The 14,234-nt window shown below is 36.1% G+C and overlaps 2 protein-coding genes across 4 annotated transcripts; both read left to right on the top strand.

Moving 5' to 3' along the window:
* Positions 1–397: 397 nt before the first annotated feature.
* Positions 398–4,502, top strand: LOC132176678 (squamosa promoter-binding-like protein 13A). Of its 3 annotated transcripts, none has more exons than XM_059588952.1 (5): positions 398–714; positions 805–859; positions 1,385–1,879; positions 2,913–3,046; positions 3,698–4,502. In XM_059588952.1, the coding sequence occupies exons 3-5, from the start codon at positions 1,464–1,466 to the stop codon at positions 4,312–4,314; spliced, it is 1,167 nt and encodes a 388-aa protein (XP_059444935.1). In that variant the 5' UTR covers positions 398–714; positions 805–859; positions 1,385–1,463; the 3' UTR covers positions 4,315–4,502. The 3 variants fall into 3 exon arrangements, with proteins under 3 accessions (XP_059444935.1, XP_059444934.1, XP_059444933.1); XM_059588951.1 differs by having other exon boundaries at positions 1,367–1,879; XM_059588950.1 differs by having other exon boundaries at positions 398–859; positions 1,367–1,879.
* A 1,550-nt stretch (positions 4,503–6,052) lies between these two features.
* On the top strand, positions 6,053–10,321 carry LOC132174690 (F-box/LRR-repeat protein At5g63520). Its single transcript, XM_059586332.1, has 10 exons — positions 6,053–6,328; positions 6,572–6,679; positions 6,766–6,858; positions 6,950–7,093; positions 7,859–7,960; positions 8,055–8,094; positions 8,218–8,373; positions 8,736–8,917; positions 9,466–9,584; positions 9,733–10,321. The coding sequence occupies exons 1-10, from the start codon at positions 6,113–6,115 to the stop codon at positions 10,172–10,174; spliced, it is 1,602 nt and encodes a 533-aa protein (XP_059442315.1). The 5' UTR covers positions 6,053–6,112; the 3' UTR covers positions 10,175–10,321.
* The last annotated feature ends 3,913 nt before the right edge of the window (positions 10,322–14,234 follow it).

The raw sequence follows: 14,234 nt of genomic DNA, 5'->3' as shown, positions 1-14,234 counted from the left end.
AGAAAAAAACAAACAATGGGATTGTTTATTCATAAATCTTAATATTGTTATCTGTCGCAAGCAGCCTTTCTTTGATGAGCATCTGTCCCAAGCAGCTTTTTTTTGCTAAGCATTTGTCCCAAGCAGCTAACAGTAGGAATCAAGAGACTAACAACAAGATAATCAGAGTACATTATGGGGCCCCTGGAGAAATAATGATTAGGGTGGGCATACTCTCCAGCAAAAGTCTTAGGCAAGTAATTAGATTCCCCATTCAAATTGAGCTTTAAAATTTTCTAGTGTTGCTTCCCACTCTCTTCCAAAGGAGCGTGGGCTATGCAAAATCCAAGCTGTGTGCAAAAGAAACCTAAAAGAAAGACATGCCATGAAATGTGAAACACAATGCCACATGCCTTGCCTCAAGCATCCATCCTTGTACTTCTTTTTCTTGGCTCACAAAAGTTGAAAGCTACAAACTAGCTGTCTCTATTATGCTTCCTTTCTCAACCAACACATTTCAAACAAACCCTAAAAATGGAAAAAAATAATAATAAATAAGAAAATACTAAAAAAATTGTAGTGAACTTTGAAAACCCAACAAATCTAGCTCTTTTTAGCCCTCATTGAAGCTTACCCAGGTTCTCTATTCTTCTCTCTCAATATTCTATCCCTCAACTGCAATACATTATCCATTATCTTTCTGTGTACAGACCTCCAGTTGCATTTTGCTAGCAGGTACAGTACTGGGTGATCCTCCTTAACCTACCCCCCCCACCCCAGCTTTTACTAGCCACTTTATTGGTTTTGTATTGCAATCCTTGTCAGGGAATGAGTGGCTGGAAAGAGCAAACCATTCTTCTTTCTTTTGCTGTAATTGTCTGTAAGTACTCTCCCACCTCTTTTCTTTTGTTTCTTTATTTGTTTTATTACTTGTTTATTTCCGGTCAGTACCTTTCTCATTTGTAGCTTCCAAAGTCCTTGGAAGTCTCTGCTACTTCCCTGCTTAGCAATTTTTTTTTTCTTCCTTTTTTAATGTTAAAAACGTAACTTTCTGGTTTGGTTTCTTATATTATTACTATTTTTGCCTTTTATTTCAAGAAAATTTTGTGATGTAGTTTGAAGATTCCTATTGAGGATTTTTGGCTTTGCCGCTTTATTTATAGTTATTTTTATTTTGAACTTTCTACTGCTGCTTTGTTTTAAATTTGACAATTTCAAGCTACCCAGCAAAGCTTTATGTGAATTAATTGTTGTTATAATTTTTTTTTTTTTTTTTTTTTAATTATTGTTTGGGTTTTGAAAGTAGTGATTACTCCCAGACTTTGCAATTCTTAACTTGTTGCTTTTGTTTTGATTTGATGCTGTTATGAAATAACCTCTCTTTAAGGGTGACTCAATTCCATAGTGAAAAGAGAAGCTTTAAAAGATCGGGATTGATAAGGTGTGTGGAAAAAGCAGAAGAAATCTAGAAGTGAAGAGTTTGTATGGACTGGCACTTGAAAGCACCTTCTTGGGATTTGACAGAATTAGAACAAGAAGCCTTTCCCAACATAGAAACAGTTGGTGGGTCAAGTAGCCTTAGAGATCTTAGGACCAATAAAGGGGATTTTTCAGTTGATTTGAAGCTTGGTCAGTTGGGTAATTCAGGCCCTGAATCTGTGAATAAATGGAAGGATCCTGGAGTCTCAAAAATGGCATCATCGCCTTCTGGGTCATCAAAGAGGGCCAGAGCAGCCAATAATGGAACTCAGCCAGTTTCATGCCTAGTTGATGGGTGCACTTCAGACCTTAGTAATTGTAGGGACTACCATAAGCGTCACAAGGTCTGCGAGCTCCATTCGAAGACTCCACAAGTAACCATTTGCGGCCAGAAGCAACGGTTCTGCCAGCAGTGCAGCAGGTATTATTTGAATGATGGTAATTGTGGTTTCCAGCTTGTGTAAGTCACATCAGCTGTGCTGTTGATTACTTGAATTTTGCCATAGGATTTTGTAGTCCTTTAGCTTATATAATAATAATCTGCTATTTCTCAATTGTATTTCCATCTTTTGTGGTAGCTTCTTTTTGGTCCTTGTCTATCATTCGGGTTTACTTCGATTCAAAGCGTCTGAACTAATGTAGTGGTCTCTCTTGCCATGAGGGATCTCTGGTGTTCCTTCTTTTTTAAGGGGCATAATCTTAAGCAGCCAGATTTTGGTAGAGGCATTCATTCTGTGTACAATAGCTTGATTTGGAGTAGCTTAGTATACAGAGAGCGTTAAGTAATAAAGAGAAATGTATGATATCATATGAAAGAGTGAACTATTGAGGAACTGAAATTCTGTATTTGAATGCCATGTCTATGAGCATCTCACATGTCCTTGAAGTCCTTCTAAATATAAACTATTTTTTAGTTTTATATTCTCAATAGTAGAGGAAATGGCAACGGATTCTTCCTCACATTGTTCTTCATAAGATCTTTGCTGATGACTAGCCTGGATTCTTCCTCATATTGTTCTTCTCATGTAAATATGATGCATTTTCAATTTTGATTTTACTGATATCTCTATAAAAGTTTGCTTCTTCATTTCATGTGTATAGAATTCGATTTGCGTCGAGCCTGATTGACATGACTCTTTTTCCTGCTATGATGGGGGTCAATTCAATTAGGTGGTCGGTTTGGAAACAATTCACCAGGGTATTGGTAATGCATCAATCATACCAATCCAAGTGTAAACAAGCAAAAAAAGTGCATTGGTTTATACATTCCTCTTAGGTCTCAACTTTTTGACCAGTCACACGCCCTCATATGATAATATCCTCAATCACCTCCAAAAGTTGATTCTGAAATAGCAGCCCTCCATCCGGAGTTGTGGAATATCAATTGCTTTTATACCGCACTGTTTCTTCCTGGCGAGCCTAGTTCCTCAACAGTTCTGTCACTCTTTTCATAGGTTCCATTCGCTGGACGAATTTGATGAAGGAAAGAGAAGCTGCAGAAAACGTCTTGATGGACACAATCGAAGGCGAAGGAAGCCTCAGCCAGAACCCCTCTCTCGATCTGGGAACTTTTTGTCCAATTACCAAGGTTAGATTTGACAATGACTGATTCAACTTATTGTCAGCTCTGAAGTAGGATGTGCATGCCTGCACGCATGCATACACACACACAAATTAAGCTTTAGGAAATGTTTCCTCAAACTCTTAATGTTGAAATCACTCAGCTGAGTGCTTCATTGTTTGCTCTAATTGATGGTAAGTTTTGATGATGTAGTGACCACCACAGTCATTTCTAGAGGCCTATTTCAATGTCTGGTATTTTCAATCTTTTTCCTGTACTGCTAGAGAAAATTATGATAACCAAAACAACTTTCCAACTCTGTAATCTCTCTTTTGAACTACTTCTAAATGGAAAGACTTTCCTTCTTTTGGAAACCATTTCAACTGCAATTTTTCTTGAAAGAGTTGAATCCAACATGACCTACAAACTTACATGGATGTTTAGCATAAAACTTTAATATGTTTATAGTTAAATTCTCTTCAAAACCATCTTACAAACCCAGGTAGTTCTAATAATCCCCAAACTAATTCTGACTGCTTTTGAACAGTATCAGATTATGGCTTATTAGAAGCAGGCTCCATTTTAGGCAATAATGTTGTTGTGAAGAGCACCAAAAGACTGTAAATGCTCTTAACATTGTCAACTTCTTTCAGTAAATATATTTTCTAATTCTTTCAGGTACCCAATTGATGCCATTCTCTAGTTCACACGTCTATCCCTCCACCACTGTGGTGAACGCGGCCTGGGCTGGCGTTCTCAATTCTGCAGCAGATGCTAGGCTTCATAACCAGCAGCAACAATTACAATTAATGGATGAACAGAAACTGTTTCTCCGATCCTCCCCGAGCACGAGCAGCTTTATTGGAGGGAAGCAACTCTCATTCTTGCAAGGCGGCAGCACCGCACTCAACAACCAATCATCCCTTGAAGCTCCTGTCTGCCGGCCACTTCTAAGGACCATTGCTTTGACAGAAAGTGGCGGGGCTAGGACTAAAATGTATTGTGACAGGTTAACAAGTCGAGTCCAGGACTCGGATTGTGCTCTCTCTCTTCTGTCATCACCTCAGTCACAGACATCCAGGCTCGATTTTACCCACATAGCTCATCCTAATTCACTCTCCCTGGTGCAGCCATTAGGTCCAAGCCTACATGGTAACAGCTTAGAGCCAATGGATTCAGTTCTGGTTTCCAGTGGCAGTGACAGCAACGTCCATTGCCAGGCGATGTTTCACATGGGGTCTGATGGATCACAGGCAAACGGAACCCCTCAAACACTTCCCTTTCATTGGGAGTAAAGAGATAATACTTGAGTTTTACCTTGTTGAGCAATGATTCTGGATTCTCTTGTTGACCATCTGTTGGAATTCTTTTCTTTCTAAAGCTAAGATGTTTGTTTATTAAATTTCTCTCTTTCATTTACGTTAGTATACAATCCTCTTGTTTCCGACAGTTTCCGCCCTGTGATGTTATAATGATTTTAAGGAAAACTCTCAAGTTTCCTTTCCCTTTTAGTTCTGTCTTCAGCCCTCCATGAAAGCAACATATTTGACAAAACCCTGTTAGTTTGCACTTCTACATTTTCCTAATCCCGCATAACTTGGGATACTATAGCTTTTACTATAATTTTTTTACAAACTTATGTTGCAATCAAAAAATTAAGCGACAAAATTTGATAGGATATATGATCTGTCACGTCAGTTTGTAAAGAACTTGTAGTAAATTGTGTAATACCCTAATAGCACTCGAAAACTTAAAATCTTTCAGTATGGATTTAACTAAGTGCTTTGATATAATACGAAAACATAAATACTTTCACCACAGTGTTAATTCCAATGTTATTATCATACTATCAATAGTACATGGACATGGAATTGTGATAGGCAAAAGAAGATTGCAAGTACAAAAGCATATAAACTTGATTTTGTTGAGCTATTTGTTAACAGAAGATGATCCAAGGGCTGCTAGATCCTGATGCATGAACTTTGTGTGATATTTGTCTGATATGTGGCATTATTCTTTCTCAAAAGAAAATTCCAATTATGTTGTGTTTTGAACCACCCTATAGGTATAATAGTTTTGAAACTTTTAGATGTGTTATTCTTTGGTGATGTGAAACTTCTCTTCTAGGATGCTTAGCAAGCATGTTGTTCATCGAACCATGATCCTCCAGAGCACTTTTTAACTCTCTTCCAGCCCTTCAAAGTGGGTATATATATGCCATAATCACATTCATGTGGTAGTCCTTTCTGATGTGCTATCTTATTCTCACTCCATCTTTGTTTCTAGCATTTCTTAGCCTCAATCTAAGGACATTAAGGAGACTTATCCATGTTTTGAATTGCAGCTTAGAGAAAGTTCTTCTAATTCTTAAGTCACCATGAAAGTATATGCAATGGAAAAATGGTTAAATTGTTCTCTTAGCCACCATGAAGTTAAGGGTCATTTTGGCAAATCATTTTGCCTTAGATACTGTAGCTGACGTGGATTGATGTGGACCATGTGGTATAAAGTTTTGAAATTTTTTTTATTAAAAAGTGAAAAAAAATTTGTTTTACAGTGATTTTTTTTTATCTGATAAGTAATAAAAAATGAATAATGTGATATAAAAAGTAAAAAAATTGCAAAATGGTTTGCCAAATGAATCATGTTGTTGGTGACTTTAAGTGCTTGTCGGAAAAATTGAAACTACCAATTTAACAAAATTTTCGATTCTATTGTGATGTTTTTCCAATCCTCCCGTAGTCGTCCACAAAGTCGGCCGGTATTCCATAAGCAAGCATTCTAAGAGTATATTTGGTAAAAAATATCAAAAATTACTTATTCCAATTTTTTACTCTTAAAATGACCAAAACTCAAACTTAAAAATGAATTTTTTTTTTTTTAAAAAAAAAAAAAAGCAAATAGCCAATACGATATCCCCGCCCGTAATCCATGCAAAAGGCCGAATAGCGGACACCTGAACACCCGATTACGCTAACCCGCTTACCAAACTGACCGCTTGTTTGGTTTGTACTTTGGAAAGTAGTTGCCTAGTTGGAAAACCCAAGAGCACACAAGGAAGCGGTTCAGAGAAAAAAAGCACGCAAGGAAGCAATGGACGACGAATCCAAGGCCAAGAGCGAGCCCAAGACGGTGCGCAAAGGGCTGGCCCTGATCAACGATGACCTTCTCCACAACATTCTCTTGAGGCTAACGGCCACATCTTTCGCATCCGCGGCGTGCGTTAGCAAATCCTGGAACCTTCTCTGCAATCGCATCCTCTCTCGCCCGAAGCTCGCCTCTGCTCTCTCTCTCAACCCCTCGCAACATGTAAAGTTACCTTTCTACGACTTTGCCTCCTATTTCGTAAACCCTCCCTTTTTCTCACTCCTCTTACATGAAAATGAGAAATTGTGTGTATGTACAATGAGCTTTTGATAATATGTAAGAATTTTGGAATTTATTGATTAAGCTGAAAGTGATTGAATTAGGTTTAACTATAATTTTTATGTCGCTCGCTGAATTCTATATAATTTGCCTGAAATTTGTGAATTTTATGTTCGAGATTAATAGATTGCCGTACAAGAGGTTCTTGAAAAGGTGCTGTCGGAGCCAATTCGGCCGCATTTCGCTGTTGCAAACATCGGCAGTGGGTTCAGCTTGATTGGGGCTTTTCGGCTTGTATGCATTCAAAGTTTCAGTAATTTTTTAAAATATTGTGCTGTTATTATTATTTATTGAACTCTAATTAATTGTTTGTAATGCAGATAACGAAAAGATTGGGGTCTGGTACTCCGTTTATTATTTCTACTGCTAGTGGAATTATTGGAAGAGATGCTCTTACCAATGAACTTAAGGAGGTTTGAGTCTCTCCATTTGTTTTTTGGTTTATATTTATTATTGGTAACTGGTAAGTTGCCATTTTGACAATTAAAAAATATGTTGATGTAGGTTAAGTGGGGAGATATTGGTGGTGATTCAGACGATGAAGGTGGCTATTTTCCCGTTGAAGTTATAAACAATGGCATTGTTTTGACCGTTGGTTTTGTACCAGGATTGAAAGTTGATGCTATCCCGCTTTTACGATCAGTAAAGGTGAAATTGTTTGGCACTGAAACATCAAATGCGGATTTTCTCTAGTAGGGATTTTGTTACTCATTAAAAATGCTGATTTTCTCTTAACATGAGGGGCTTTATTATGGAAATATTGTTATGTTAAAACTATGAATGTATCTCAAATGGATTGAGGTCCTTGTAATTCAATGATTGAGGCCGTTTCTTCAAAGTGAACAACTTGGATTAAGCCCTCTTAGTAATAATAATAATAATACATCAAAAGAAGTTAATCAAAAGAAGTTAACGGGTGGTCGGCCACTCCCTATTGGGGTGGGCCGACAACCCCCAAAGGGGTGGCTGATCATGGTGTTCAGCCTACCTAAACCACGCCATTGGGTAGGCAACCATCCCTTTGAGGGTGAGGGGTGATATAGCCACCCATTAGCTTCTTTTGATTTTTTTTTTTTTTTTTTAAATATTCTTTTATTGTTGACGTGGCTATTCTAGGCTGTTAATTTTGAATGAATGACCCGGATCATTGGAATTGCAAGGGACCTCACTCCATCTCAAATGCCCAGCATAGATAGATATGAAAATGGTGCAAGATCACAGGGATATGATGTTCATTTTTTGGGACAAAATTGGGAAAGTGAACAAGTATATCGTTTCAGATTACTTTAAGATTTGTTGGCTTATGATGTATACTCTTTGTCTTGAAGGACATTTGTTGTAATTTGTGTGAGCTTTTGTGTAGTTTGAATTATTTAAGGATGTTGACATTATGAAATTTTTCACTGATATCAGGAACCTCGAGTTCATATGCGTGACAAGTTTGTGATGGATATTAAGAACTACACAGCCTCTGTTTCGGGTTGCACATCCCCCGTTGGAATTATAATATTTGGAGTGAGTTAGTTTTTGGTAGCTTTCTCATCCTTCTATAAATTAGAGCAGTTCACCCTGGTTGCATCGCTAACATGTGATGTGGATGATGTTACAGGAAGGGCTTGCCGACATGAAACCTGTCATCGATGTCTTGGGTGAGTATTAATCTGTATGAGAAACGGTAGGGAATGGAAGGCTACTGTTACAAGTGACTTGTGATAAACGATTATATGGCAAGCATGTGCTTGATCAGTTGATTATGGCTCATGTATTTGCAGATTATGCTATGCCAATGGAAACAGTCATTGTGGGTGATGAGAGAGGCCGCTTTCTATACAGAAGTTGGGATGAATCTAGAAATGTCTGTGGGAGTGCAAAATACATATCAGAAGCTGTAGCTCTAGTATTTGCAAGGGATAGTGACAAGTCTAGTGGTATTTATTTTTATGTTTATTTATATCGTACTATTCTTGTGTGTCCAATAAGAACTAACAAAACAGTTGCTAACATGCACACCTTATGTTTACAAGAGTGCTTTTGTAATTTACGTTATAATGACTTCTTATCCATAGATACACAATAGAATATGGTTAATATTGAGAAATAGAAATATAAGAATACATATTGTTAAAAGAGGGGAGGGGTGCTTCATGTAGCATGGCCATAGATCTTTTGTTTGGAATCCACTGTTTCACATTATATGCATCTTTTCTTTTGCTTATAGTTATGTTTTTTTTTATAAAAAAAAAAAAAATCACTTATCTCTTTTTTTTCTCTTTCTGCTATAAATGAGAAGTTACAGGAGATATTCAGTTCCATGTTGCATTGTCAAATGGTGTATCAGTGGTAGGTCCGATACACAAGGCAGTTTCTGTTAGAGCGAACAACCCTGATCGTACCACGTGGCTTACAGCTAAAAGGGAAGGACAATTTGAGATTCTTGATGGTCAAACGATGCTAACTGAAATCAACGATGAGGTACATTGTTACTTTCAAATAATAGATTTGTGGTTGAACCATAATTTTGCTTCCTATAGATTCTTATGTAATTCAAAGGATCAAGAGATGATGAGCTTCAAATACTTCCACTATTTTCCTTGTTAGTACTTAAAACAAACATAGAGGATATTTTTTTCGTTTAGATGCACTGAAATGCTTGGGAATGATTTACTACAAAGCTCTCTTTTTTTAAAGGTTGTGATACATCATGAACTCATTGTCTCATGTATATTACTGGTTTTTTCAGTTATTCGTTTATATTGGTATAATAGAAGTGAATATGTTTCATGACTCGGACCGAAACCCACACCCACACACACAGAAAACTGGTTTCTTCAACTATTCATGTAGGCAGGTTATAATAGAAGCGTACATGTGTCATGGCCCAAGACACACACGAAGTTATTATAGAATTTAATAGTGTATTATATAGAAAAATGATTAAATTCGCCTTATGTCAGTTTTTTTTTTTTTTTTTTTTGCCTCTTTCTATACCCTTGCTTCTTATAGAGTGAAATATGTTACAGTTGGAAAATCGTATTGAGTCTCCTGATCTGTATATCGGGGTTACGAAACGAAGAAAATGCAGTATTGGATCAGAGAAACCGAGGTTGATAACATCCTTGTCATATCACGGAGTTATAGGGTAACTATCTGAGATATCTTCTTAAAGGAATAATTGTTATATTGGGGTTTCTTTTTCTACTCTTTGAATAGTAATTTTAGTTAACTAGTTTTTTGTTGCATTCCTTTTGTTTCCATAATAACATTTGAAGTCTTTTGGTTATCAACAGCGGAGATGAAGAGTACCTTTATGTGAATGGTGATAACATCAAGACTGGTGATTACTTTCAATTCTACCATTCAGATCCCAATGCTGCAATATCCTCATGTAGTGATGCCTCTGTAAACTTCAAAAATTTGAAGCTATATGAAAATGCCAATAACGGTCATGACATGAGGGCTGTTGCTGTTAACGTCGTAAAGAAGGAAGTTTTTGGAGGGTTTATTTTCTCATGTAATGGCCGTGGCGAGTCCTTCTTTGGTCGCCGCAATGTTGATAGCGCTCCATTTACGGAAAACTTTCCTAGGGTTCCATTGGCAGGCATATTTTGTGGAGGGGAAATTGGACGTGGCTCTTCAAGCCTAATGGGAGAAAGCCAAAGAGAGAGCTCTGCTCACTGCTGTCTGCATGTCTACAGCTCTGTTTATCTAGTGATGTCATCTACCTTATAGAATTAGATTTTGTGGATAGTTCATGCTTTCTATAGGGACTCAAATTATTTTCAAATTTTAGTTTGTGAACATACTTCATTTACCATTGAAGTCCGATTCATGTCTAGAAAAGTGAAAACTTTTGGAGCCTGTAGTTCTTGTTTTTATGAACAGTTTTTTTTTTTTGAAAGTTCACAAAAAAAAAAAACAAAAACGAAAACAAAAATATGTTATGCTCAAAGTGTCACTTCGACTGCTTTCCCTATCATAATGGGAAACGGCATGGATTAAAGATTGAAACGGCATAAGATCAAAAGTATCTGAATTGCCGCTCTTTAAGACTTTCTACATGAATATCCCGTTTGTTTTCAAGTTTCTTCAGTTGTAAGAATTGCTGCGGAGGCGGCGGCGGCTGCTGCAGCATTGATCGTGAGTCTTGAGTTCTTCCAATCGTATGATAAACTTTAAAAAGTTACCAATAAACAAGTCAACAGCTTGAAAATTAAGGCAGCCTACTTTCCTCTCTCTTGGGTGGAACATCAACATATGCTAAAACCATGAAAATGATTTGTTTAGGACAAATTCTCAGACTTGGGAGTTGCTGCTTATAAACAATCATAGATAAGAGATCTATATACCCGAAGAGAAACACTACATGCTACACTCCTATCTTACTGGGTTAATGTGACAGTGTTCATTAGCCCATAATTTTATTTTATTATTATTATTATTTTTCCGGATAATGAATGATCCAAAAACTAATAGATACCGTCACATCAGACATCAGGCTAGCTAGTGGAATGAGAATAGAATGAAAGGTGTAGAATATAACATTATTTATATCCAAATCTATGTATCAAACTCCAAACCATGAAATTCAGTGTTTGGTATGTATGAAGGAAACTAAAGTTAACTTTTAAGCAATTTTAGAAATCACATTTTTATTCTACAACTATCTCACAAAGCCGATGTAACAGTCTCAACCAACCCTTTAATTTTTTTTTAAAAAATAATGATTAATTCAAGAGTTAGAACTGTCACGCCAACATTATAAAATAATTATAAGATACAAATATGATTTTTAACATTAGCATCTAGCGCATTAAAGTAATATTCTCTTAAGATCATGATACACTATCATGTCAATTGATTTGGATCTCAACCGCCCAACCTATTAAGTCTTATGGTCGGAAAGCAGCTTCTCCTTCTTGACAACACAAGTCACTGACTCTCTTTCTTTCTTTTCATATTTGGAACAAGTTTGGATACTATATTAAACGAGGAGATGAAAATGCATCTAGATATCAGAGTCAAAACAATGGAGGGAAGAGATGATAAGTGATAATGTGATATAGGCAGGGGGCAAATACATTTTTGCCAGAAGCCCTTTGGCTAGTTATGAGGTACATACTTTAGCTTCTATGAATTTTTTTCTTTTTCACATTCCAAAGTTTGAAGTTGGGGAGGATCTGATGAACATATTGCTATAATGGTATAGATGCTACAACTAACTTGTGTGTTGTTGTGGAATGCTTCTATCTCAGCTTGGGAGATGGAAGTTGATGCCAACTTCAGGTAAAATTCACCCTTAAGAATTGGGTGCTTAAGATCATAACATAGCACCACGCTCCGAAGCTAAAGAATATGGCGGCTGACTTTATTGACAGCATTTTAATCCAACTTATAAGTTGCCCCTTCGTGACTCCACTACGAAGCTACAACACATTCGATCTCATAGTTGATGAACTGCATCTAATCCCATACTTGACATCATGGCTGATTCTAATACCAAATGATATATAAATCACTCTTGAAAACCGACTTACAAAGAGAAGATGTCCAAAAACTTGTATACACATAATTAAAATTATACTTAAGTCTAATAGTGTCATCTTTAAAGATGACATGGTCCAAATTCCTAGGTGTTGGCATCTGAGATCTTCATGAGAGTAGCTCTTGTTTCATCATCTCGGGGGGTGAACAAGGGGCATTTAGAAGCCCAAGCACTGACACAAAGCAAAAAGATAAGAAGCATCTAACCCATTAAAATAAAAAATTGAAGATCGACTTGTTACTCTTTAAAACATGAAGAGTGATAGAGAAAGTACTTTGCAATTGTACCTGTTTACCACCAAGTAGTCAATACAAAGGATCATAGTTTTTGTTTTCTATGCACCATGAAATAAGAAGAAAAAAAAAAAACCAGTGCCGTGCCAAGTGGTCGTGAAGTTTGTATCATAAGTATGTTTGTTTTGGGGATATTTTTGTTTTTGGTTTAAAAAAGTGTTCTAATGTGTAACATAAAGATGAAAACATGTTTGTGGTTTGAAAAATATTTTATGGTTTGAGTTGTCTTTTAATATATTTATTTTTTAGAACAAAAAACAAAAAATTATTATTATTTTTTTAATTTCATCCCCCCACATCTGAATCCTAATTCCGCTCCCGATGATTGCAATAGTTTTCTTTGTAGAAAATTAATTGCACTAAGTCTAATTTTCAGACAAAAAAAAAAAAAAAAAAAAAAAAACCCTTTTTGGGGTTGTTATTTTCTGGGGACCTTGCTCAAAGGAATTGGCCCAAGCTTTTCCTATAAATTATGCTAAGCTATGATATCAAGATATTCTGTATGGTGATGAATGATAATGATGACTCATAAAATCATATGGCAAGTTCAAGAGGCTATTAGATTTAGACCCATTTTCCTCTGAATTTCATTCTAATCACACTCTCAAACAAGAGTTATCAAAGAAATCAACATGGGATGAAATTAAGTTTATACATATAAATATGTAAGTAAATATGATATTGGCGCGGCTCAATCAGATTAAAGCACCCAAAACCCTTGGGAGATTTCATTTGATTGAGCCGTTCCAACATCGATCTCAGTTTTCTCCTTACTTACCCGCCAGGCGAGAAGATGAGATATGAATGGTTAAACCACCAATTATCCCAATAATCAACATGTTGATCACCCTCTATCATGTTGATGTTCAAACTTTTGTTACTCTCGCATGGCCATGAAAACAAATTGGAGGAGAAAAATGAAAAATCAGACCTACTAGATAGCAACTATTGGTATAGCAAGCGGTGGTGTGGGATGGATGAATATATATACTATGTATATAAGACAGAAAAGAGACGAAAGTGGGAGAAAATAGAGGGGTGATTAGAAAGAAAATTTTGGATGGTTGAGATGTCAAAATCTTTGCTTCAATGAGGAGAGATTATATTTATATAGTTTTGTGATTAGGTCTTCCGCAAGGCCTCATGGTGGTGGTTGATGACATTGTCAAATATTAATGCACGAGAACAATTCCCTTCCTCACAAGTATCTCCAACTTCATTTCTAGAAGGGTATTAAATTATTAAACACATTTATGCATAATTAGCATTTAATTTTATTAACAATGATTGATTGACAATTTGACATCGATACATCAGTAATGTGAGATAAAAGTGTGGTGTATAACATTACTCTATTGTTGAATTACCACTTATCTTAAAAGTTTAAGTTGATGGTAAATTTAATTATTTAAATTAATATTTTAACACTTTGATATCATATTAAATCACTACTTATTTCAAAAGTTTAAGACGAATTTAATTATTTAAATAATATTTTAACAATCATTGATGTAGAAACTAAGAAGATCTAGAGTAGAGAAATGAGAAAAAGAAAATGGATTGAGTCACGCAATTCACAAAAGAAGGTTAATTTAGTAAAGTCTCATCACCAGAAAGAAAAAAGAAAGAGAAAGATGAGTCATATCTTAAAAGAACAAAATACTACTAACTAATAAAACTAAAATAAAATTACATAACCCAATAAACTCGTCATGTCCCGCATGAATTATCATCCTCGATAGCAAATTATTATTATTATTATAATCATATGCTAAGTCCGTATGGTATATTCGGCTTAATTAAGAAATGGAAAGACTTAGAGATAGAACTACCAACCCACGAAGGCATGAATTGGCCTGTATTCCAGTTCATCAAAATTTAGTATATTTTGCCGCGTGACAGTGATGCTTACAGAGTGGGCTGATAGCATTTTCCACATCATATTGTGCCCCAT

The sequence above is a fragment of the Corylus avellana genome, chromosome ca3 (assembly GCF_901000735.1).
Source record: "Corylus avellana chromosome ca3, CavTom2PMs-1.0".
Lineage (NCBI taxonomy): Eukaryota > Viridiplantae > Streptophyta > Magnoliopsida > Fagales > Betulaceae > Corylus > Corylus avellana.
This window is presented reverse-complemented; position numbering and strand designations above follow the sequence as displayed.

What these genes read in the sequence shown, in the direction of transcription:
- LOC132174690 (XM_059586332.1), top strand. Translation starts at nt 6,113, where the DNA reads ATGGACGACGAATCCAAGGCCAAGAGCGAGCCCAAGACGGTGCGCAAA. An exon ending in TGATTGGGGCTTTTCGGCTT is followed by an intron (nt 6,680 to 6,765) that starts GTATGCATTCAA and finishes TTTGTAATGCAG; the next exon opens with ATAACGAAAAGATTGGGGTC. An exon ending in ACCTGTCATCGATGTCTTGG is followed by an intron (nt 8,095 to 8,217) that starts GTGAGTATTAAT and finishes ATGTATTTGCAG; the next exon opens with ATTATGCTATGCCAATGGAA.
- LOC132176678 (XM_059588952.1), top strand. Translation starts at nt 1,464, where the DNA reads ATGGACTGGCACTTGAAAGCACCTTCTTGGGATTTGACAGAATTAGAA. An exon ending in TTCTGCCAGCAGTGCAGCAG is followed by an intron (nt 1,880 to 2,912) that starts GTATTATTTGAA and finishes CTCTTTTCATAG; the next exon opens with GTTCCATTCGCTGGACGAAT. An exon ending in CTTTTTGTCCAATTACCAAG is followed by an intron (nt 3,047 to 3,697) that starts GTTAGATTTGAC and finishes TAATTCTTTCAG; the next exon opens with GTACCCAATTGATGCCATTC.